This window comes from Staurois parvus, unplaced genomic scaffold (assembly GCF_062004578.1).
Source record: "Staurois parvus isolate SC_StPar_1 unplaced genomic scaffold, SC_StPar_1.0 ptg000283l, whole genome shotgun sequence".
NCBI classification, from domain to species: Eukaryota; Metazoa; Chordata; class Amphibia; order Anura; family Ranidae; genus Staurois; species Staurois parvus.
In genome coordinates this window covers 5,237,320-5,263,957 of record NW_028318079.1, presented here as the reverse complement: position 1 = coordinate 5,263,957, position 26,638 = coordinate 5,237,320, and the positions used below count along the sequence as shown (strand labels likewise).

At 41.0% G+C, this 26,638-nt stretch overlaps 1 protein-coding gene across 1 annotated transcript in view; it reads right to left on the bottom strand.

Annotated features, from left to right (window-relative positions):
* CFAP20DC (CFAP20 domain containing) overlaps window positions 1-26,638 on the bottom strand; it is a 361,123-nt gene that overhangs the window by 52,515 nt on the left and 281,970 nt on the right. Inside the window, exon 15 of the mRNA XM_089682005.1 lies at window positions 9,434-9,495. Within this exon, the coding sequence (XP_089538131.1) occupies window positions 9,434-9,495 (62 nt within the window). The remainder of the gene's footprint in view (window positions 1-9,433; window positions 9,496-26,638) is intronic.

Genomic DNA, 26,638 nt, shown 5'->3' with positions numbered 1-26,638 from the left:
TAATCATGATCTGGTTCCTCAACTCCCTGACCAAGGGCTAAAACAGCACAAAACAGGAACTCACTTTCTCTGCTGGAAATGTTATCATAGAGGAAAAAAAAACCTTCACCAAGCATTAGTTATATCTGAATTGGCTGCATAACACACCTAATAGCAACCATTTTTAGTGAAAATAGTTGCAAAAGAATGATGTCCCCATAACTTCTGCATGTGCTGGGTTTGATTTTATTTTGCTGCGTGTGGCTAACTCCCAACATTGTCCTTGGATCCTGTTAGAATAGCTGCATTCGTATGTAAAATTTTCTTTTTTGTTTTTGTGATTTTGTTTGTTTTTGTGTTATTGGTTCACAAATTAGGACTGCAGCGTATACTTATCAAAGTTCCTAAGCGCAACAGCATTATATTTTATCGTATGTAAAATTTACCTGCTGAAAAAAGCTTGCATATACTTACACTTTTGTAGGTCCGTATTTTTAAAAGCTGCCACTTTACTGCTTTCTAGAGATGTGCACAACGGAAAAATTCATTCTGTTTAGTTTCAGATATGTTTGTCAAGTTAATAATTTTGTTTAGTCATTTTCATTATGTTAAAATGATTCGTTTTTGGAATTTGTTTTGTATTTCTCAGATTCATTTCATATATTTGTTATTTTCAAATTGATTCAAAATTCGAATTTGAAATTCGAATTTCGCAAGACTACTATATTCTTTCTATTTTACACTATTCTATTTGAAATTTGAATTTCAAAGTTCAGAAGATGGCTTTATTCTTTCTATTTTATTCAATTCTATTTGAAATTTGAAAGACAGCTATATTCTTTCTTTTTTATTCTATTCTATTCAAAATTTCAAAAGATAACTATATTCATTCTATTTTATTCTATTCTGTTTGAAACTCGAATTTCAAAACTTGAATTTTGAATTTAGGAAGATGGCTATATTATTTCTATTTTATTCTATTCTATGTGAATTTCAAAAGATGGCTATATTTTTTCTATTTATTCTATTCTATATGAAATTTAAATTTTTGATGACCGCTATACTCTTTAATTTTATTTTATTCTATTCAAAATTCAAATTTCAGAATTTGAATTTCAGATTTCGGAAGACAGCTATATTCTATTGTATTTTATTCAAAATTCGACATTTGGGAAAAGATTGCTATAGTCTTTCTATTTTATGCTATTCTATTCGAAATTCAAATATTGGAAGACGGCTATATTATTTCAGTTTTATTCTATTCTACTCTAATCTATTTTTTCTATTCTATTATTTTCTATTCAATTATTTTATTCTTTTATATTCAATTATTTCATTTTTTTAATCTATTCTTTTATATTCTATTCCTTTTTTAATGCTCTATTCTGTTTTATTCTATTTTATTCTTTTATATTCTGTTCTTTTATTTTCCATTCTATATTATTCAATTCGATTTTATTCTATTGCTTTATATTCTATTCTATTTTTGTATTCTATTCTGTTCTATTAATTTGTATTCTGTTCTATTTTATTTTATTGTGTTTTATTATTGTTTATTTTTTTTTATTTTCTATTCTATTCTGTTCTATTCTATTTTATTCTATTCTGAAAAGCAGCTAAAGCAGAAATCATCATCTTATTTCTAGTTTAAACCTTACTCTATTTATTGCAATATGTTTCCATTTTGAATTCAAACACCTATCGCTGTACGGGACCTCTGTGTGAGGTCCTGATCATATGATCACTGATTGGCCAATCAGTGATCACATGAATAGTAGTAAGCAAGATGTCACTTGTGACATCATTGCTTACTACTAGTGAAATCTGTGAATGATCACAGAGATCACATGGTACAAGGCTATTCACAACAGCCTTGTACCATGTGACAAGCTGTGACCAATCGCAGCTCACACAGTATTTCTCAATGGCTGCAAGAATGCAGTCAGAGAGAAGGAAATATGATTGCTTTTACAGCCTTTATGGGTGTAAAAGCAATGAGTGTAAATAAAAAAAAAATCTTCATCACCCCCCCACAAGTAGTACAGTGTCACTATGGTGACACTGTACTGCTAGGGTGACAGTATGTTAAAAAAAAATTATATAAAAATATAAAAAACATTTTTTGAAAAATTATAATTTTTGGTTATAAACTAATTTGGGTTATTTTTTTTACTAAAAAGATAACTGAATACATTTATGAAGAAAGATTATTTATTTGCAAAATTTTATAAGAAACACTTTTTAAAAATTTTTTGACTTTTTCATTTATATAGCAAAAAAAATAAAAATCCCAGTGATGAATAAATGCCACCAAAATAAAGTTTTATCTGTCTCAAAAATGCTAAACAATTCATATGGGTACAGTGTTGCATGACTGCGCAATTGTCATTTAAAGTGTGATAGCGCTGAAAGCTGAAAATTGGCCTGGACAGGAAGGGGGTAAAAGTATCCGGACTTGAAGTGGTTAAAGACATTTTAAAAGAGCTATTTCCAGGGTTAAAAATGAAGAAAACCTCATATGGCTCATTTTGCATTGGTTGACTTTATTTAAGCCATATACACTGTAATCCCCCAGACTGTTTTTCATGTATGTACATTTCTACTTTTTGATTAAGTGGAAGATACTGTATTATTGTTCATTTTGCGTTTATACAGTATTATAAAAACAGACTGAAAGTAAAAAAAAATGGTCAAATCCGGGGATTGCCACAGAAAACAAGCACAGCTGACAAGTATGGCAAAGGTAAATGCTGCATGCTGTACAATCAAAGTAAGGATGTGGCCTAGAAGGCTTTAAGAGATATATTACATATTTACTGTATATTATTTAGTTTGTCACAGAAGTACACTTCCAAAAATTGTCAGCTTTTATTAGAAATTAGTTTGTATTTGTTGCTGCCTGTCAATGCTTTAATGAAATATATTTCAAATTCCACTATCCTCCCCCAGGCAGCACACCTAATGATACAGCAGGACAGGACGTACGAGTTTTTGAAGCATCCTTTGAACAAAATGTGACATTTAACATTGTAGGTAAACTAAATATTCAACACAAAAATAAATTGATTTCCTTTAATCTATTATAAATCAGGGTCACAGCCAGAGCCAGGCATTCTGCAGAACGGGTAGCAAGGGAATAATTTATGAGCTAGGATAAGGCAGTGGGTCATCGTGCCAGGATTCTGAGTTATAATTTGGTCATCAGCTCTGTAAAGCCCAATTATATTACAGAAGTAGGCCCTGCCAAATCTAGTGCTTTTCTTTAGAAAGTTTTAAGCCAAAACAGTTTTATTTCCTGATAAAAGAACACAAGCTAAATGTACACAGAAATGTTCTTTCATTTAGTGGCCTTAAAGTTAGATGTTAACTAACAAGATAAACTTATAGTGATACTAAAGATAAAAACGTTTTTTACCTTAATGCATTCCTTCCCAAACATTTTCTATTTCTCTGCCTTCCCCCTTCCCTGTGTGAAGGGGAAGAGAGGGGAGAAAAGATCCAGCACTGTGCATCTATCCTCCCCTCTATTCCTCTTCACACAGGACTCGAGCAGCAGCACGAGCCATTGGCTCTTGCTGCTGTCATTTAAATGCAGTGAGTAGGAAGTGGGGGGCGGGGCTAAGACCCGCTGCGTAGGTCTGTGGAGCATGGCTCCATAGATTCACAGCTCGGGAGCGTGCAGACACTGTTTGCCTCTATAGTAAGCAGCTTACTAAGGGGACACACAAAGAAGAGGAGGAGCCAAGATCGCCGGCGGGGGGACCTGAGAAGAGGAGGATCAGCGCTACTCTGTGCAATACCACTGCACAGAGCAGGTGAGTATAATATGTTTGTATTTTAATTTTAAAAAAAAATTATTTTAGTAACACTCTAAGCTGTATGCGATATTGGATAGATACAGAACAGGGTCACTCTGGGATACTTGGGATTACTAAACTTTGACCTTATGACTGCTATGACAAATCTGCACATTATTCCATAGTAAACAATAAAAGCTAATAAAGAGAACTTAAGTCATATATGATGCTGAATAAATACAGTAAAAGGCCACTCTGTAAAGAACAGTAGGCCCGTGTTGTCTCTTGTCATACTGGGATACTTTGGACGACTCAACTTTGACCTTATGATTACTAGCTTAAAGTGCTTCTAAAGGCTTAAATTAAAAGAATAAAAATAACAAACATGTCTATACTTACCTGCTGTGTTCAGTGGTTTTGCACAGAGCAGCACTGATCCTTCTCTTCTCAGGTCCCCTGCCAGCGCTCCTGGACCCTCCCTCCTGTTGGGTGCCCCCACAGCAAGCAGCTTGCTATGGGGGCACCTAAGCACGTGCAGTCCCCAGCCACTGCTCTGTGTGTCCATTCACACAGGGAGCCGTGGATTGGCCCCGCCCCCTCTCTTCTCATTGGCTCACTGGCTGTGATTGACAGCCGCGAGAGCTAATGGCTCCCACTGCTGTCTCAGCCAATGAGGAGAGGGAGTCTGGATAGCCAAGATTCCAGTGCACATCGCTGGATCGAGAGGGGGCTTAGGTGAGTATTAGGTGGGCTGGGGGGGATGCTGCACACAGAAAGTTTTTTACCTTCATGCATAGAATGCATGAAGGTAGAAAACCTTGAGCCTTTACAACCACTTTAAGTTTGACACTCCTAAAGTCATTTTTAAAGTATATGTCTGAGCAAAACAACTAAATAAATAAATAGATGATAAAGACAAAAACATATTCAGTACCTTTCTGTAATATTTACATAATTCCCCATTTTTGGTACCCATAAACATGCTGCAGGTACAAAAAATTGCCTGTTGATCTGTCAGAAATCCAATGATTTCCCAACTTACTGTTTGAGCTGACAACACAGTTCATTTAGCATTTAAATGTAGAATTATTAAAGGGACTCTATTAGTAAAACATAACTGCCAAGAAGGGTCCCCAGGATAGAAGATAGTAAATAACCACTCTTCCCTGCCTTCTATGTCAAGAGAAACCATTACCTGAAGAAGCTTGAGAATTTAGCACTTTTAGGAGCATCATCTTCTGGTTACTAGTTGAGCTCTAAGGTCCCTTCTGCTGACCCCTATGTCACTACAGGACACAGATGGGAAGTAGATAGCAGATCAAATCAGGAATATAAAATACCTGAAATCATCAGATTCTGAAGAGCCTTTGAGCACAGGTTTTCTTCATTACAGCAAAATGGGCAGAAGATGAATTGTTTTTCAATTTTTAGAGGTTCTTCTGTATGTTTAAAAACAATTAAAATTCAGTAGCTACTAATACTGTCATCACGCCGCCTAGCTCTTAGGGTCACGTTTAAGTGCTATTTTTTTTTTTTAACCTAGTTAGTTTAGTTCATTTATTTGTATTAATCCACCATACAATATTGTTGCTCTGTAGCATTAAATGTGAAAAAAAGAGTTGATTAAATATTATATAAATAAAAGTAGAGTTTATTTACTAAAGCTGAAGCGTGCAAAATCAGGTTCACATCTGCATAAAAACCAATCACCTTCCAGGTTTTATTGCCAAAGCTTAATTCAACAAGCTGAAGTTAGAAGCTGATTGGCTACAGGTGCACCAGATTCTGAGTGAACCAGCTTTAGTAAATCTCCTCCAGTGTGTTAACACCCACAAGTGCAAAAGTCCTAAATATTATAGTCCAGAAAAGTCCATCCAAATCAAATTTGTGCAAGATTAACTATAAATCCCCTGGTGAGTTCAATCCGCCATTGCCAGAAATGCCTGGGACTTGCTTCAGGGCACACCAACATACGTTAATCACCTCTTCTGCTCAGCATACATACTGTAAATCCGGCAAGAAAATAGATGAAAGGATCCCATAGTGTAAAACCACTATGTTTAAATGCCTATAAACTGAAAAGCTACTCACAATTGTAAAGGGCACAGCAATATTCCACACCTCCACTATCTCTAGCAGGAGTGATGATGCCAGCACAGGCAACGTCCTGATGAATTTTGTCCCATTGGACATTCTCAAGGAATTGGCTCGTGCTGACGGCTTACACTGACATGTATGTGAACCCAAGCCTCTTAATTAAAACCTTGTAATAGGTAAAAACGTATTTGTATTGTTTCCACGTGTGTTTAGAATGCCAGTTTATTTAGTTTGCTCACACAGGAGCAGAGCTAAGGGCACCCAAATACAGCTCTGAATTACATACTTCAAAAATACATGGAGGTAGGGATGTGTCCCCTAACAGCCTTGCTATGTTAAAATGTTTTGCTATTTTTGCAAGTTCCCAGGTACAGTCTATTGCATCACATGCCAGGCTCTCTTTGGTAAGTGGTTCTAAAGGCAGCAGTTTTTTTACCTAAATGTATTCTCTGCATTAAGGTAAAAAACCTTCAAATGTCTGTTCCTCTTTTCCTTCTCTAAACACTTACCTGTCCCCACTGGCAGTCCAGCTCTGCTCTCTTCCTGCATTCACAGGCTTTACTGAGAGTGGTGGGAACCATTGGCACCCTCTGCTGTTAGTCAAATCCTGTGAGGAGGGAGTGGGGACAGGGTCAAGCTGTGCTTCATGTGTCTATGGATGCACACAGACTAGAATGGGAGCTCGGCACACGAGTGCCCCAGAGCAAGTGGATTGCTATAGGGGCACTCGGAAAAGCAGACAGCTCTGGTGGGGTCCCCAGAATAGAGAGCCCTGTCTGTTTTGTCAGATGGCCTAGCTCTGGTGAGCATGTCATCAGTGGGTTGGACCAGGCTTGGCAAAAAAGGAGGCACTGTTTTAATAGGTTCCTAAGGAAGCCCTTCCTTCTCAAAGAGAGGCTTGGTTGTGGATAGGTTCAAGCCCAATATTCTAAATGCACACGTTTCTGAAACAAGTTGTACATGTAAATGAGTCCTGCAGCAAAGTCCATCTGGAAACGAAAAAAAATCTGCTACTTTCACACTGATCCATAGCAAAAACGCAGTAAAAACACATTTGCGGTTTTCCCATGTCTTTATCCCATTTTCGGTGTGTTTTTCACAGGCCATGTGACCAGGGCCAGTGCTAGACTATTTTGCATCCCAGGCAAGACCAGCTAATTGTGCCCCCCCCCCAAAAAAAAAATAAAACATTTTAAAAACAGTAGAAGATATTAAATCAACAAAACATGAAACTGCTAAATGTCTTTTCATTTGCAAAAAAAGTGCCATAAGATGCCACCAGAACCAATATTAAGACAAAATATATTTTACCAAATATAAATTAACTGTATTAACCAATCAGACAGAGAAACAACAGGAAAAAAAAGAGACAGAGTTTCCAAACTCCACAATGATCAGCAGCCGCCAGTCGGCTTGCAGTAAGGAACTGAGTCTGAAAGGAACACTGGAAGGATCAGCAGCTCAGCTGCTACATCAGCCCCAGACACCCGGAATCTTCAACTGCCCTTTCTTCCACCCCTCTGCCACTCCTCCACTCAGCTGCCACTCCTCTACTCATTCATGACGTAGCGGCATCCCACATGATCAATCAGTATCCACTCCCCTCACCCTGATGATTGTCCATTCCCCTCCTCCTCCTCCTCCTCCTCCTCCTCCTCCTCCTCCTCCTCTCAGCTCCATGACCCTCCATCCTCCTAGGCTCAGCTCACTTCTGATGGCTTCTGCCAGGGTGCGGAGTCCAGACTGTAGCTCTTAGTGAGGACAGGCGGCCTCTCAGCACTACACCACTTCCCTCTCCTATACATCAGGCCCCGATCATCCTACTCACATAGGGTTAACCCTGCAACCAGAGCACACCCCCACCTATTGATTGGCTCCAGCTGTGTAGAAGAAGGTGGACCAAGCACTAGACACGCCGGCTCCCTGTTACAGCTGGAGGATCGTGTGTGCCAGTGTGTGCGGGAGATGTGCGGACCGATCCTCTGATCAGAAATTGTTGACTGCCTGGGGTCCTGCTAATGTCATCACTTCCCATCCTAGGGTAAGCCGGCACTTCACTGCTAAATGGAATACGATTTTATATATATATGTATTAAATGGTTATATGTGTGAACAGGCTGTGAGACAATTGTGCAGAGTAAAGATGTCATCATTCCCTCATCATTCCCTGTGTATGAGCATAGGTGCACTCTGCAGAGAAATTAAGGATTCATATAAGAGGACCATAGGCCTCAGAGAGAGAGTGCTGGCCTGTGCTGCATCTAGGCACCCCTAGGTGGCAGCGCACCCTAGGCAGCTGACTAATTTGCCTAGTGGAAGCACTGGCCCTGCATGTGACTCAAAAACCACACCAAAATTGCAACCACGGGTGTTTTTGATGCATTTTTGCCACGTTTTCCATCCATTTCAATGGGGAGGTGCTTTTTTTGGTGCATTTTTTTTACTATACCAAACATGGAAGAAAAATGCAGCAAGCATGGTTTTACAAAATGCAGTGGCCCCACAACAAATCAGTGTAAAGAGTTCCATAGGATTTCATGGATTTTAACGCAAAAGCGGAACAAAAACGGATCAGCATGGAAGCAGCTTCAAAGCGAGAAGTATGTCACTAGGACACCAAGGATCTCTAAATGGGTCCAACGATTTATTCAGTGATCACATCATAGTTACAATAGCAATGTTTCGGAGACTCACAAAACCCCTTCATCAGGCATGTGACATCACATATCTGATAGATGGGTCTTGTAAGGCCCTGATACATCACTATTGTAACTATGATGTGATCACTGAATAAATCTTTGGACCCATTTAGAGATCCTTGGTGTCCTAGTGACATACATCTCACTTTGGTTGTGAATAGGTCACCTGTGAACAGGCCATGTTCCTGTAGTGAGGTACAAGAGTTTGAGCCCAGGCTTACAGGGTATCATGTCTCTGTATGCAGTGGAGGCCATGTGGGTCTGAAAAGTCTGTCTAGAGTCAAATAGCTGAAATAGGGATCCATCCATTTTGTGGCTACTGTGCTCCAGTTAATGCTTTCTGGTGCTCCTGGATGCAAAGATCCACCCAAAGATGCAAATGACAGCCGCGTATCTGCAGAAGCCTCTAGTGGAGCTTTCTGTTTTCCACCTCCTCCTGTCCTAATTAAAATAGGAGTTTAGAAGTGCAAATAAATATCTGGCCTTGCATTCCTTCTACAAGAAAATGTAATCCATTTACCAGGGACAAAGGAGTCATCTGGGGATCCCTCTTTTAGTTCCCAAGACACCTTTAAGTGGAGGCTCTAAAGATTTACCAACATCAAGAAAATAGCTGTTACTCCCACTCAGCATACCCATTACCCCAGTCCTACTGTGGTAGTGGACCTAATGGCTAATGGACCTAAAGGTGAGGATCATCTCACATCATCCCCATTAAACAGCCTTTCACATAAAATAATTTTTCACAACTTTTTCAAAACAAGTCCATTGCCTCTCCTCATGCTTTCTAGCAGCATGTCTATTTCAAAGTTACAGGCCTGCTAAGCAGACTATTTTTAAAGAAATTCAAGCTTTCCTTACCGAGGGTTGGATTGAGCCAGAGGATTCATCTCTGTTTGATAGTGAGATCCCTGATTGACAGGCTGCAAGAGGCAGAAAAAAAGGCAGTCAGGAATTAAATTGCCAAAAAAGTGATTACAAGATGTCAAAGCTACAAGAGAAATGAGACTGATTTAATACAAGAAGATATGAGGATCTGTAGTCTTTGCAGTACAGGAATATAGAAATATATTCAAAATCTAATTGCTTGAATTCCTGGGAGAGACTGTGCAAAGGCATATTCCTGCTTTAAGCACTCCCTGGGCTGCAGTGTAGACTAGATTGCCACCACAAAATGTAGCACAAGGCACATTGGGCATGCTTATATAGGTCTAATATTGGCTATATGGCGAAGGTGTAACTTACCTGAAGCAAATACAGCGAAATAACTGTAAATATTCAAGAAATAGTTACTTTCAGTCATTATTGTAAAGTTTACTTAAAGCAGAATTCTGGGATATATCTAACTAATTTTAAAACAGCTCCCTCCCCTTTTCTAACACCTATACAAACTAATCTTTGGAAGAAAGATCTGTAGAAAGATCTTTCCTATTTTCAGTCCCCTCCAGTCTGGTCAAATGATCTTCCCCTTGTCAGCCAGTGGCTGGCCACAAGAGAGAGAGCACTCCACCAATGGCTGGAATTCCTGAGTAGTGATGTCAAGCATAGGCTTACTATGAGCCATCTATTGTTGCGCTCCCTCCTCTCCCCTGAAGCCGCCACTAGCAGGAGCTGGATCATATGACCAGACTTGAGCGGCCTGAAAATAGGTAGGTACACAGAGCTTTCTGTCACAGGTTAGTTAGTATAGGAGTTAGGAGGGGGCAGTTTTAAGATTAGCTGGGTATATCCTGGACTACTACTTTAAAGTACAACTAAAGGAATTGAAAAAAAATGGATAGAATAAGGGAGGGTTATAACCCCTATTAGTTTTTTGCCATCTGGTTCACACTGGGGAGATGTCCCTTCATCATAGATTGAAGGAAAGAACATTTCTCAATTCCTACATGAACACAAACAGTGTTGATGGGGGAATCCCTCCTGCAGTGCTATTGTATTCTACTACTGTATAGCTGTGGGCAGTGATTGAAAAAAAACCTGACAGGCTGGTTGTACCAAAGTCTTCAGTACAACCAGCCTACCCATACACGGCTCAAAATTCAACTGGTTCCTGCTGAACTATTACCTGCTTATGTAACTAGCAATATAAAGCACAACTCCAAAAAACAATTTTTAATCAGGTGCAGCCTATTTAATTTATGCCAGATGAATTAACCCCTTCCCGATGTCCATGCACATGTATGTGGCCTCATGGAACGCTGTGCCGTCCCTTCAGAGCGCATGGCCTGGTGCATCACCGGCTGTGTGAATATATCCTAAATGGTGCAAGTTTAGGAGATATTCACTGTACCTACAGGTAAGCCTTATTATAGGTTTACCTGTAGGCACAACTTACAAAGTGGACTTTACTTCCACTTTAAGGCAGGATAAAAAAATGCGCACCATTGTTTCTGAGGCCTTCTATGGGTACAAACAACTAACATAAATATATGTGGCATCACTGTGATCATCAGGAGCAGAAGAATGTATCTTGGGTTGTTCTTTGGTGGTAAAGTATGGTAATAGCAAGAAATATATAGCTATTTTTTTTTTTCTCAGTATAAACCAGTGCAAAACACAAGTGTTACAATAATAAGTGAATATAAAATTATTATTTTATAAATAATTTTTAAAGTCCAGTGATAAATGTAAGTGACCACAAACACTTGTATTTTGCGCTGGTTTATACTGAGAAAATTTGTTTTGGTTTATATACCTATGCACAGCAGCATTTCACTTTAAATTGTTTGTTAGTAGATTGGTCCTGGGCGCTGTGTTTTTTTCGATTTAAATTTTTTTTTAAATGTTTTTTTTTTACTATTTTGGGCTAGTTTTTCTTTGATAATATAAAAGAAATCAGGAAATATTCGTTATCATTTACCACCAAAAGAAAGCCCAATTTGTTGTGAGAAACACAAGGTATAATCTTGTTACACAAAGTAGTTGCGATGATATGTACAGTTGTACTAAAAGCAAAGTATAATTTTGATATACAAAGTAGTTGCAATGATATGTACAGTTGTACTAAAAGCAAAGTATAATTTTGATATACAAAGTAGTTGCAATGATATGTACAGTTGGCACATGTACATGATATGTACACATGGCAAAGTTCCAAATTGTGCTTAAGCATTAACATTTGTTTTACCCGCAGTCACTAAGGGGTTAAAGCTGCCCATTGTAAGTACTCCCAACAGTGATATATGATATGGTTTGTCCCAACATATGTAGCTGTCACCTTTGCTGGACAGCTAAGCCAGTACCAGTCTATATAGTAGGGACTTAAGTTGACCTTACACCGGTAAAATTTCTGTTTTTAGAATGTTCATTCAGTTTTCTAGTTAGTGGGTCTGGTCAGCATTCATTTTTGACTGCAAAGAGCAAAATGAGCAAGATAGAAAATGTTCCAAAACAAACAGATTTTTAACTGTGAATATGATATGAAAAATCCTAATATTGTAATGTGCATGTTTAAAGCTGGCCATATATAGATCCAAATTCATCTGGTTTAGCAGGGACCAGCTGAATTTCGATCCATCTATGGGCATGGAGGTTGTGGAGAAGTCTATCTGCCAATCGACTTTTGTACAATCACCCTGTCAGATTTTCCCCACTCGATCAGTTGTAGCCTGCAAAGCTGATCAGTGTATTTTGATGGTGGGGGAATACAATAGTTATCAGAATACAATAGTTCAACAGGGAGGATTCCCCCATCCACATACAGTGTGTAGATGAAGTCATGTTTTTTTTTTTAATTTAACCCATTGGTTGAATGAAAACCACTGACAAACCTATGGGCTGTATTGGAAACCTGTTTAATACATTTGGGATTCCATTAAAATAGCAGGTCTGGATGAAATTGTAAGGGCTTTCAATCGAAGATGGGTGACCCAGTGATAGCAGGACAGAATGATCCAGTATGTTGGTGCTAAATACAGAAAATAAAGCAATGCAGTTCATGAGAAATCTACCATTTTAAACATTTTGTTCATCTTCTATGCATCCTATAACTGTCCATATTATCAGTTGATGGAGGAAGTGCACAAGGATGTCAGAGAATATTTGCTCTGTTTGGCATTCCGATTGAATTCAGCACAGTGCTTGTTTGACTGCCTAATAAAAGGTTTGCTGTATATTATTGTCAATGAAAAAAATTCTTGGTAAGAGTAATACAGCTTATTAGCAATGAGAAACATTCTGCTAACGCAGCCTCTATTTAACTGACGGTTAATAAGCCCCCACACAGCCCTGGATTTTCTGCCATCATATACAAACTCGTCCTAACAAATATGAGCGCAGCTCGTAAATGACTTTTTAGTTTGACTAAGACTGTAAATGGCAACACTGAAATATGAACAGATCGAAGGCTTTCACGGATTTACAGTAAAACGGGCTCATTTTTTAGGCTGTAGCCACGGCAGATAATAAAGTTCCCAGACAAAAAGAAACAATAACATTAAAATCCCATCCCATTATAGAAATGCTACATTTGTCAGATAAGAGGAGTGGAATTCTCAGCTATTACATTGATTCACTGACTCCACCGGCTCTTTGTTTAGTGATTTACACAGACGGTATCAGGCCGGATTTATTTGAGCAAAGCCCAAGAATTCTAACATTTAAGCACGGAACTCTAAGCTAAATGGAAAGCAGAATATTATGTTTTCCAAAGGAGTACAGAGAAAATGATTACATATAACCAATTTACACTTCCTTCTATTTCTATGCAATATGAAAGTACTCTATAATGCCATGAGTATGTTTGACCCCTGTCCAGATTGAGTTCAGGTGTTTCCAGTGATGGGTACTGGTAATACCGCATACAAAGACATTTTAGGCAACTTTGTTCTTCCAGCAACAGTTTGGGCAAGGCTCTTTTCTGTTTCAGCACGAATAGTTCTTTCTGTCCTTTGTACAAAGCCAGCTCCATAAAGACATGGTTTGATGATCTTGGTTTGGAGAAACTCAAGTGGCCTAAACAGAGCCCTGACCTCAACCCTAATGAACACCACGGGGATGAATTAGAGCCCTAACTGTGAGCCAGGTTTTCTAATTTAACATCAGCTCCTGAGCTCACAAATGCTCTTTTGGATGAATGAACAGAAATTCCCACACACTTCATAGTCTGTTGGAAAGCCTTTTAGAAGGGTGGTGGATGTTTTAGCTGCAAAGGGGGGACTGTTAATGTCCATGGTTTTGAAATGCAATGTCCAGCAAGCTCATATATGAGGTGTGACAATTAAATTCCCGGAATGGTGGTAAACACCTCTGCATTCTCCAACAGGCCGGATGAAATTTGAAGTTGACATTATTTCTCACCTTCTGTTAAAATTCGAGGCACCATCTTTGCTGAAATCTTTCTCATTATTCTGCCATCATTCACACATTCGGTCTTCACACACGCATTCTTTGATCTGAGCATATGAGGGTTCACACTCTGTCCACATTTGCAGCTGTCCTTTGAGCTTTTGTTTGTCCACTTTTGCGTCATTGTGGACATCTTCCCACCCCTCCTTAAGCTGCCATTCAAAAACACTTGATTTCTTCATGGAATGTTTACCATAAGCCTATTGTACTATTGTAACAGAGCTAAAGTTTCACTTGCACCTTTGCCAAATTTCACAAAATTTTATGTTAATCCACTGTCACTCATGTTTTGCCAACAGCGCACACACATGTTATTTCTTCAACTATTCGGTAAAAACCAAGTCAACTGGTCTGCGACCCAGGCGAGTGCAAGTTAGGGCATGTCAGAACAAACTTGAGTGTGAATGGCTGTGTGCCTTACCACCACAGTGCTATGCTGCGGGCATTCTGGGAATGTGAAGGTCACCTAGTTCAACATTCTAGATCTTATTTACATTTAAGGTATGAGGAGAACCTGATTTAAATTCAAACAAACACAAAGTAGACACTATTGTAACCAGCTGCTTGACTAGAGAGCGATACAGGACAGTATGCTGCAGTGCTCTCTGTGCTCCCACTCAGCTGAATGGGTTAACATTACCTCACATCTGTCCATCAGGGGCTCTGACAAGTAGAAGGTTGGCAAGATTGATTCATGGGAGATGTAGTTCGGGAAAGAAACTGTACTATGACAGTGAATGGACTATTCAACTGCCATGCATGAGAACAGACAGGTATAAGAATGGAAAAAAGTTGTGGCTGATACAGAAAAATGGAACGCTGTTAACCTGTGTGCTGAAGACCAGAGTTGATCCAGGCTGATCCAGAATTGAGCTGACCACTGTTGCTGTATCTCTGGGACTGGTGGGAGAGCATCACTGCCATTGATCTATTGCTGCTAACAGAGACTACGTACTTAAGGACTGGCCATGTGAATAGCACCCTTACCAACTGCATGCAGGCTTTACTGGGAATGTACTTATGTGCACATCATAAAAACCAGGCCCCAAAACTAGCCAGCTGAAGAACTAGGGCTAAAGACTGTGCAACCAAATAGTTGCCTCAGAGAAACTGTGCCTGTTGTCTATAGTAAGTGGTACCTCTCTAGGGAGCCTTACATTTCACCAAGGTTATTTACACTACATTGCCAAAAGTATTGAGACTCCTGCCTTTACACGCACATGAACTTTAATGGCATCCCAGTCTTAGTTCAGCCGGCCCAACCTTGGCAGCTATAACAGCTTCAACTCTTCTGGGAAGACTGTCCAAAAGGTTTAGGAGGGTGTCTATGGGAAGGTTTGACCATTATTCCAGAAGCGCATTTGTGAGGTCAGGCACTGATGTCAGACGAGAAGGCCTGGGTCGCAGTCTCTGCCCTAATTCATCCCAAAGGTATTCTATCGGGTTGAGGTCAGGACTCTGTGCAGGCCAGTCATGTTCCTCCACCCCAAACTCGCTCATCCATGTCTTTATGGACCTTGCTTTGTGCACTGATGCACAGTCATTTTGGAACAGAAAGGGGCCATCCCCAAACTGTTCCCACAAAGTTGGGAGCATGAAATTGTCCAAAATATCTTGGTGTGCTGACGCCTTAAGAGTTGCCTTCACTGGAACTTAGGGACCAACCCCTGAAAAACAACTCTAACCATAATCCCCCCTCCACCAAACTATACTTTTGGCACAGTGCAGTCAGGCAAGTACCGTTCTCATGGCAACCACCAAACCCAGCCACATCCATCAGATTGCCAGACAGGGAATCATGATTTGTCACTACAGAGAACACGCCTCCACTGTTCTAAAGTCCAGTGGCAGTGTGTTTTACACCACTGCATCCGACGCTTTGCATTGCACTTGGTGATGTAAGGCTTGGATGCAGCTGCTCGGCCATGGAAACCCATTCCATGAAGCTCTCTATACACTGTTGTTGTGCTAATCTGAAGGCCACATGAAGTTTGGAGGTCTTTAGCTATTGACTCTGCAGACAGTTGGCGATTTCTGCTCACTGTGCGCTTCAGCATGCGCTGACCCCGCTCTGTCATTTTACGTGGCCTACCACTTGGTGACTGAGTTGCTGTTGCTTCAACTTTGTTATAATACCACTAACAATTGACTGTGGAATATTTAGTAGCAAGGAAATTTCATGGATGGACTTATTGCACAGGTGACAACCTATCACGGGACCACACTTGAGTTCACTGAGCTCCTGAGAGTGACCCGTTCTTTCACAAATGTTTGTAGAAGCAGTCTGCATGCCTAGGTGCTTGATTTTATACACCTGTGACCATGGAGGTGATTGGAACACCTGATTTGGAGGGGTGTCACCATTATTTTTGGCAATATAGTGTATATATAGAATGCACTCTAAAGTGGATATAGCCTACTGTTACAGAGGAGTTATCACAGTATCAGTTATCATAGCTGTTACTGTTTGCTAATGCCTTTGCTTATTGCTGATTTAGTGGATTACCGAGTCTACTCCAATTTATCTGCATAGAACTACATTCCATGCTGCTGTAGCCTAGTGATCATATTGTTTAATGAATGTTGATTGACCTAATTCTTTACTTACTCATTTATGTAAATACTGTTATTTACTTCAACCTGTGACAATATATTGGGTTCATTTACCACTAACCAGCCTGGCGTTTGCATTTTTTTTTTTATACTGAATGTGTGTGCAGGGTATCTATATATGTGTTATTAGCAATAAAGGTTTGCACACCACTATTAACTACACCATTCAGCAACCAGCAATATATTATTATTTAGCCCCGGTTCACATATATGCGGCCGTGCCCCATGACACGCAGAGAAGAAGTCCTTGCACTGCTTCAAAAAATGCACCCCGCACGGGAACCTCGGTTCCCAGTACAGTTGCGTCTTCCAGTGGGGGTGGTGTGCCATTAGAACTAATGGCACCCGACCACGGGTCCGCATTTCTCTGTGAGGGTGGTGCGGCTGCATGGATTTTTGTGCGGATCCCCAGCGGCACCACCCACACATATGTGAACCTAGCCTTAGGGTGCTTAACCACTTCACAACTGCGCTATAGCCAAAACATGACTACAGCGTGGCATCATATGATGTCCTCCCAAAACGCGCCCTCCCGTGTACCCCCGCGGCATGCACCCAGCACTCTCCAAGGCTGTGTAATACGGACACAGCTGATCACATGATGAGGTAAAGGCCAATCACAGCGGCCTTTTACCATGTGATCAGCTGTGTCCAATGACACAGTAGATAACCGAGTAAATACAGTTGCTGGTTATCGGCAGCACTTTCCTCACACTGGCACAGCGTGAGGAAAGTACTGCCAATAACTGGCAAATGTCACAGAGCAGATCGGCACTGATAAATGCCCTGATGATCAGTGCCCAGCAGTGCCCCCCATCAGTGCCAACAGTCAATGCTGTCAGTCAGTGCCGCCAGTCAGCACCGCCCATCAGTGCCGCTTATCAGTTCCCATCAGTGATGCCTATCAGTGTCCATCATTGCTGCATATCAGTGCAGCATCATCCGTGCCTCCTCATTAATGCCCACCAGTGCTGCCTTATCAGTACAGCCTATCATGCCCATCAGTGCTTCCTATCCATGCCACCTCATTAGTGCCTGCCAGTGCTGCCTATCAGTGCAGTCTCATCAACCCACATCAGTGAAGGAGAAAAATTACCTGTTTGCAAAAAAAATTTTTTCACATTTTTTGCTCTTTTTTTTTAAATACCAGCAAAAGAAAGCTCTATTTGTGTGAAAAAAATGATAAACATTTCATATGGGTACCGTGTTGCATGACTGTGCAATTGTCATTCAAAGTGTGAGAGTGCTGAAAGCTGAAAATTGACCTGGGTACGGAGAGGGTAAAAGTAGCCAAGTGGTTAAACCTCTTCACAGTGTATCAATCTGTTAGTACAATAGTTTTTAACATATAGAGTAAGCACACCAGATAACCAAACTGCTTTAGCAATACATTTGTATTAGGCATATACTGTACATACAATCCCCCATCTTTTTGGGAGAAAACCACTCTCTAAAGCTGGCCATACACCATACAACTCGATTGTCCATTCTCTGCACAATCCAATAGGTTTATGTAGCATAAAATGTAAAGAGACCTGTGCAATACTAACAATTACCAACTAATCAGGAAAGTAGGAGCACCAATTAGTAACCAGTGGATCTTAAGGTGACCGCCCAATCTGCTGGGGGATTGTATGTACTGTATATGCCTAATACAAACTTATTGCTAAAGCAGTTTGGCTATGTGGTGTGCTTACTCTATATATTAAAAACAATCTATATCTGTGTTCCCAATAGTAGTGCAGTATCCATTTGCTTAACCTAGTGTGTTAGTGGGGCTGAAGTTGTTCTTAGAGTCGAGGCAGAAGAACAAAGAACCCATTCTACTAAGCGGCTCCTTTGGGGGGGGGGGATTTGTGGCAAACTGTGACCCCCCCCTTCCTCTTCCCCTTCTGCGCCCCCATCTTTAGAAATCATCCAAGTGGGCAGATTTACTGCAGAAATCTGCCAGACATTTAGGGCCTAACAGAGCCCTACAGCATGTCTTTGTGTTCATGGGGGATTCCGGCACATGCGCACAGATGCTGCTGGGTTCTGGTATCTGGGTTCTGGTATCTTGCAAAGACCTGCAGCATCTTTATGTAGGTGCTGAGATTCCACACACAAAGACATTCCACAGGTCTCTTCCAGGTCCAAAATATCTGGCAGAGAGAGCTATCATGCCTCTGCCGTACAAATCTCGAGCATGCATGTACCCTGTGATCCCAGGAAACAGTGGGGCATCCCAACCTAGGCAAGAAATCAGGACATGCTGTGGCATGAGAGTGGAGAAAAACTAGAAGACAAAAAGTCCTTGTAATGGTCCCCTTTAATACCCAATGGTTACAGGTATGGAGCAGCATGTGACTCATTTCTCACACCCTTTCCACTATGTAGCAATGGGTGCCTTATCACCAGGCTCCAGCACTTTCAGGAAAAGAGACCTCAGCCATGTGTAAGCTCAAGCCAGAAACTTGGAACTCAAACAAGGCATTTCTCTTTACTCCAACAGAAAAAGGAGCAGCAGAGGAGTGAAGGAAAGCTAAAGCCCAACTTTGGGAAACTTAAAAATGATCCCTTGCAGTTGGGCTGCTCCCACACTGCAAGGGTTAACTGCTCGTTAAGTCTAAGTAGAGGAGAAGCACTTTAACTTACTGGATCCTCCTCTCCTCTAGCAGATGTCAATCCCCTATGCTCCTGTGGTGGACTGTAATTTGATGTCATCACACTGCAGCACACAGCCTGTTATTGACAGCCTCAGTTCTGCTCCTGTGTGCTGTGTGAAGAGGGTGTGTCCCTTTCCTCCAATCAGCTCTCAGAGCTCTCCTCACTGCGCTCTGCAGTGTGTAGTTTCAGCTCTCCTCCCCCGTTTTCTGAAATCTCAGACGAGCTTTATAAATTTCTGAACTTTGAACAGCTGTAGGGAGGATAAACAGGCACAATTTATGCAAGAGGATTTGTTTCATCTGTGTATATCACCTGAGATCACTCACGTCACTCGGTATACGTAAGGATTTGCAACCACTTCCCAGAGCTGGGTTTTAAGCAGCTGGGGTGGTCAGCACTTAAGTAAACCCATTTCTTTGCCCTTCATAACTAAATCTTATGTTCAATTCTAATAAACACAATACTAACATTTGTTTTATACGTGAATTTCTATTTGTTAAAGCTCTTAACTGTTCTTAAGAATTTGAATTAACACACAGAAGTACCCTCGAAGCTGTCAGAAGTAACCCCTGAGGTACTCATATCCACTGTTTGAAAACTACCACTGTGGATGATATTATTAAGAAACACGTAGAAATGAATTTTACAAGATGAAGAAGCAGCTTTATGGATTCACATTCTGAATGCTTGTCAAAATAAAGCTGGATATAAAGATAATACTGTAGTAAAGAGCTGTTTGTTACAGAGATATGAACCGCTGAACTGTAAAAATGAAAAAAGCTAAATACAAGTAGGAAGCTAGCAGACTATAAAAATTTTGGCAATCTAAAGTGTTTAATTATACAGTGTCAATGTCTGCTAACAGGGAACATAGCATGCAGGAGGACTGGCCTATTCAGAACAAGGAGGATCATGGGAATAACGGTGGGGAATACAGCAATTATACATTTACAGCATCCTTGTCTGCTGTCCTTTATTTCCAGAGCAAGGAAATGTGGCTGGTTGTCAGTGTTTTCAGTGTATCAAGGAAGATGTAAACCCTATACATATAATATTTAGGTTGCTAAAGAACTGTGTATCAAACAATCAGAAGTTTTAAAATAAAATACCTAATTTAAATTTTTTTTTCTTCCTTTGTTGTATCTAACTGCTGCTGATTTCCTGCCTCTTTCCAGCCTGGATTGCGATGGCAGACTCTGAAGACTAGGAGTGAGCAAAGAACCTACCATGTGATGAGCCATCTTGTGAGTGTTTTTATCTTGTGTTTATAAATACCTCAACTTAACCCCCCTGGCGGTATGATTATTTCAGATTTTTGGTGCTGAAAGCGGTACCATTATTCCGCATGGAAATTTGGCGTTTTATATTGTAGGCCTGTAATTCTTAGGAATAACTCACTGAAATCTGTCCAAACAAGAGTCTAGTAAACATCCCGGGTAGGATAAAACTTGAAACACAAAATCATAAATTATAATTTAATAAATAATCATAGAAAACAATAATATAATAATAAATTTAATTCAATAATATAATCAAACCAAAAACACTGAAATTTGAAATATAGCGCCAAGTTCACACATCGCTGATCTTAGTCGCAAAATCGTTTTCAATGTCTGATGACGGATTTCCCCCACGAATCATTATCACTCAATTCTGCAAGTGGTTCTAATTTACTATCGCTGTTCTCTAGCCGGTCTAAAACCACTTGTGACCTAAAGGGACGCTTTTTGGATGCCATGGACGCTTCTCAGTTTCCAGGCAGAAAGATCAGTAAAAATGCAGGCAGGGCACAGGACAAAGCACTCGGGACAAAATGTATGTGAAATGCTTTGATACAGTAATGTTTTACTATGTGATTTTAGTGAATGTCACTTTTTGTCATTTTCAAATTTCCCGCCGTTCCGTCCCCCGTATGTCCCGACGCTCGCAGGGGACGGAACCCAGATGACAGATGCCGGCATCCGCCGGATTACATTGCCGGGGACACTGCAGAAGGGACATCGCGGAAGCGCAGGACAAGGTAAGTGATCAAGGGATCGCAGAGCAGCGCTGCAGGGTATTCCCGAGTGTAGCTTGGGGTTACCGCTTGTGGTACTGAAACAATACCCCAAGCTACACTCGGGAATAATGCCAGGGAAGTTAATACTGCACTTAGCTGGCACCTCCTTCTCTCTCTTCTATCTTCTTCATACAGAGCTGACCAAACTCTCCGGATGGCTGCCGCCGGTGCCCACTAGGATTTTTTGGACTTTTAGACCACTAAAGACATTCTCACATCTATGTACATATTATAACCAAGAATGACCCCAGGTTTTTGGTCCTGTTTGTGCGCCAGAACATTTACATTTACAGCCACATACTGTCTACTTGTACTCCAGTGATAGCTACATGGCATTTTTTAGGATTCCTGATGGTGACAACAATGGATGAGGCCTTTGTAATGTATTCTGAAACGGCTATTTGTGACAAGGTGATCTGCAGTGAGACAGAGCGTTATTACCCTATATTGGGAAATGCCTGTACAAGGACTTTCTTGGCAGGATCATCAAGTATTGATTAATGAAAGGTTTGATGAAGGTTAAAAAAATATATATTTTGAAATGACACTAAGGCCCCTTTCACACGAAAGGTCCGATCAGGTCCGTCTTTCAGGCAGACTTGATCGGACCCTCCATTCACCCTTATGCACTGATGGGTGTAAACAGACTTGTGTCCATTTACACCTGTTTACCTCCAATCCAGTCAAATAAAACAAAAACAGAAGGGGATCTGCCCTTCTCCATCTATGCGGACCGGATCAGAGGGCAGTTGGGTAAATGGACTGTGGAGTCCGTTTACACTCAACCACCCATAGAGCAGAGCGGACTCTGTCTGGACACGGACCTGTCATCTGCTCCCTTTGCCCTGATCAGCAGGGGATAAGCAGACAGATCCCTTGCTGATCTAAATGGAATCTGCCCCCTGTGAAAAGGGCAGAAAGTGCTAAAATATATCTAAACACAAACAATAATACGCTGCTCAAAAAAATTAAAGGAACACTTTGAAAACACATCAGATCTCAATGGGTAAAAATATGCAGATATCTATACTGATATGGCCTGGGTAATGTGTTCGGATCGTAAGGATGCCCCATCGTTTGATATAAATGAATATTATCAACCTACAGAGGACTGAATTCAAAGACTCCCCAAAAATCAAAGTGAAAAAATGATGCAGCAGGCTAGTCCATTTTGCTGAAATTTCATTGTAGCAACTCAAAATGGTACTCAGCAGTTAGTATGGCTCCACATGCTTGTATGCATGCCTGACAACATTGGGGCGACGGATAGTGTCCTGGGGTATTTCCTCCCAGATCTGGACCAGGGCATCACTGAACTCCTGGACAGTTTGAAGTGCAACCTGGCGGTGTTGGATGGATCGAAACATGATATCCCAGAGGTGTTCTATTGAATTTAGGTCAGGTGAGCATGGAGGCCATTCAATGGTATCAATTTCTTCATCCTCCAGGAACTGCCTGCATACTCTCGCCACAGGAGGCCGGGCATTGTCGTGCACCAGGAGGAACCCAGGACCCACTGCACCAGTATAGGGTCTGACAATGGGTCCAAGGACTTCATCCCGATATCTAATGGCAGTCAGGGTGCCAGTGTCTAGCCTGTAGAGGTCTGTGTGTCCCTCCATGAATATACCTCCTCAGACTATCACTGGCCCACCACCAAAACGGTCATGGTGAACGATGTTACAGGCAGCATAATGTTCTCCATGGCTTCTCCAAACCCTTTCACGTCTGTCACATGTGCTCAGGGTGAACCTACTCTCATCTGTGAAAAGCACAGGGTGCCAGTGACAGACCTACCAATTCTGGTGTTCAATGGCAAATGCCAATTGAGCTCTATGGTGCTGGGAAGTGAGCACAGGGCCCACTAGAAGTTGTCAGGCCCTCAGGCCACCCTCATGAAGTCTGTTTCTGATTGTTTGGTCAGAAACATTCACACCAGTGGCCTGCTGGAGGTCATTTTGTAGGGCTCTGGCAGTGCTCCTCCTGTTCCTCCTTGCACAAAGGAGCAGATACCAGTCCTGCTGATGGGTTAAGGACCCTCTACGGACCTGTCCAGCTCTCCTAGAGTAACTGCCTGTCTACTGGAATCTCCTCCATGCTCTTGAGACTGTGCTGGGAGAAACAGCAAACCTTCTGGCAATGGCACGTATTGATGTGCCATCCTGGAGGAGTTGGACTGCCTGTGCAACCTCTGTAGGGTCCGGGTATCGCCTCATGCTACCAGTAGTGACACTGATCGTAGTCAAGTGCAAAACTAGTGAAAAACTGTCAGAAAAGATGAGTAGGGAAAAAATGTCAGTGGCCTCCACCTGTAGAACCATTATCATCCCAGTACAGTAAGTAAAGACCACAGAACACCCCCCCCTCTTGTTACCTATATGACACAAGTCGCATGGAAAGTCAAAACACTTTTATTTCAGCTGGTGCCATCTTAGTCACTGCTGCTCAAGTTGTAGTACCAAAAAAGGTTCCTGCATTACCTTTGTGCACTTTGGTGCGACTTGAATGCCATAGATTTCAATGGTAAATCACAAAAGTCGCAAGCTAGTAGCAAGGAAATCGCAAGCAAGTTGCCCAACTTTGCGGTTTCAGCGGTGTAAACTGAGCCTAACATGGGAGGAAGTGTTCTGTAGTTTGCCAAATTGAACAGGGCAGGGCTGATAACAGTGCATGAGATTTCAGTGCAACACCACCTAAGAGCACAGGAAGTGGCAACATGTGAGCAGCTATGATAATCTTACAGCAGAAGAAAGACGGTTGTCACCCTATCAAAGAAAATGCCTATCCAATGGTCCTACTAGCAGGATCATCAGGTCTTCCAAGGGGTAAAAACAAACAGCACGGTCTAACTGGACTGGGCAGCCTACACTACATTTTCTGGAGTTTTAACCAGAGTTTTACTTTAAGGCTAGACTTCCTAATAGTTATTTTCTAAGACAGAGCCTTTAACAATGCTAAACTGTAATGAAAAAGAAAACTGCATGTTTCTCTGCAAATTCTCAGTTGAAGTTATTTGCCAGCAGTAGATTTGGCTCAGGACAGCTCAGAGGCAGGTTCTGTGCCAGAAAATAAAAAATTAATTTGTGCGGCTGTAGTGAGGAGGAAGCTGTGAAGACATGCGGTTTGATGGCAATCTGACGTTGCTTGCGCACATTCCGCCGAGTATTGCGTTCCAGAGAACAAGGTGAGAGCGGTGACAGTAACAGGAGGCCTGCCTCACACGTGCAATGTATTTACTGCACGTAGCTGCCTGATTGTTCATTATTGAGTCTGTCAGCTAGTACGTCTCATGCATTGATGAGAAACATTAAGCACAGATGTAAGAACATTATTAAAGCAGCTGGTGTGCTGTTATCAAATCCTATTATCGCTGAATGTTAAGGGAACTGTATTAGAAAAACACTAATATTATGTTTACATGTAGAGGAAACAAAGCAACATATTAGAATAGATCTGTCTGTTTTCAAATGTTTTCTTTGTCAATCAATATGATGCAAGTTGCGCTCTTTTCTAATGTTTTGTTTTCCATTTTTTAGAGCTTTTTTCCCAGAAATATTTAATTTGTTTTAAATTGCTTTATCCCAGTTAGAAATACAGAGACATTTTTTCTTGGCAGATTGCAGATTTTGTAATCAACAGTTATTATGTGGCTAAGGACTGGATTCCCAGAGTACTGTGAGTTAGCTAAAGCTGTATGTGAACCTCCAATAAAGCTCCCCCTGATGGCTCAAATGAAAAATACAGGATAATAGCTAAAATAAATATTGCTTGCCCCTCTTCCCTCTTGTACCCCAAGGAACTATATTCTGTGGCCAACTTCCAATTAATTTCTGGGTTTAATGGCAGCCAATGTCATTCAATCCACTTTATGTGCAGTTTTCAAATCTTTTGTTTTCCATTTTGTAGCGCTTTCTCCCCAGAAATATTTAACTTGTTTAAACTGTGGGGTTTTTTATTTAAAATTTTACAATTTAATAATTGACAAAGGGCAGGTTTCCCAGAGCACTATGAATTAGCTAAAGAGACAGCACAGCAGTGGGATGTAAACAGAAAGAGATTATTCCAGTACGTGAAAGTTCAATATAGTTCTCCCTGCTGATTCAAATACAGAATACAGGATAATAGCTAAAATAAATATTGCTTGCTCCCCTTCTCTCCCTTCCCCAAGAATCTCCACTCTGCTGCCAGCTTCCAGTTCATTTCTGGGTTTAATGGCAGCTAGCATCTGTCAATTCACTTTCTGTAAGCCCAGGCTGTCATGAACACACCCTCCTGGGGAGGGGGGGGGGTGTTATCAAGCCAGCCTAGGCTTACAGTACAATATTGCAGAGCGCTGAGCTGACGTCATAATTTCAGTGCCCCTCTCTACAGTATTGAGCACTGCCATCTGATGCCATGAGGAGAAAAAGGAAGAGGAGCCAAAGTCAATAAAATGGCCAAGAGACTTCAGAAGAAACAGTATGGGGTTGATTCACTAAAGGCAAATAGACTATGCACTTTGCAAGTGCAGTTGCTCTAGAGCTTAGTAAATAAGATGAAGCTTCACTTTGCAAAAAATACCTAATCACAAACAAGGAACATAAAAAAACAGCATTTTTGCTTGCACATGATTGGATGATAGAAGTCAGCAGAGTTTCCCCTCATTTACTAAGCTGGGGCAACTGCACTTGTAAAGTGCACAGTCTATTTGCTGTTAGTAAATCAACCTCTCTATATCAAATACATTTTCAAAAAACATTTGTTAGGTGGGGGAGACTTTAATAAATAACAGGAGTTCTGATTTGAAGTATCAATAGACATAAGATCATGAAGTCAGCATCACAAATTTCATAGAGCTTTGGTTGGTTCAGGTGACAACCACATGCCTCAGTACACGGTATGACATAAACAGATATCTCCAATTAACTGATTTGATTGGCTGAGTTACATTTTTCCCTCTTGATCTACATTATTCCTCAAATTAATTCACCAACCTGGCTGAACCCGGTATCCGGAGTGCTCATACCAATTACCCCTCAGGATGCCACCAATTCTATCAGTCCATTACATACTTTGTTCAACAGTACCAAGCCCTAAAGGGAGGTGGCTTTTTGAACCTAGGAAATGCTTTGGGTTTTTATCATATAAGTCTGAATAAAATCGAATGTGAAATTTTCTGCTTTTAGGGCTTGTTCACACCGGGAATCGCACATAAAATGCACTGTGCTTTCCTGTGCCATTCACACGTAGTTCTGTGCGGAGCGATTTCAGCCCATTCATTTTAATCTCTTCACGCCAGTCGCACGCAAATGTGCGGCCTCCCGGTGTCTGGGCCTTGACGCCAAGGAGCCGCACATTTGCGTGCAATTAAGAAAAGCATATGTGCTGAGAGCACGCGCCCTACGTACTCCCAGAACTCATGT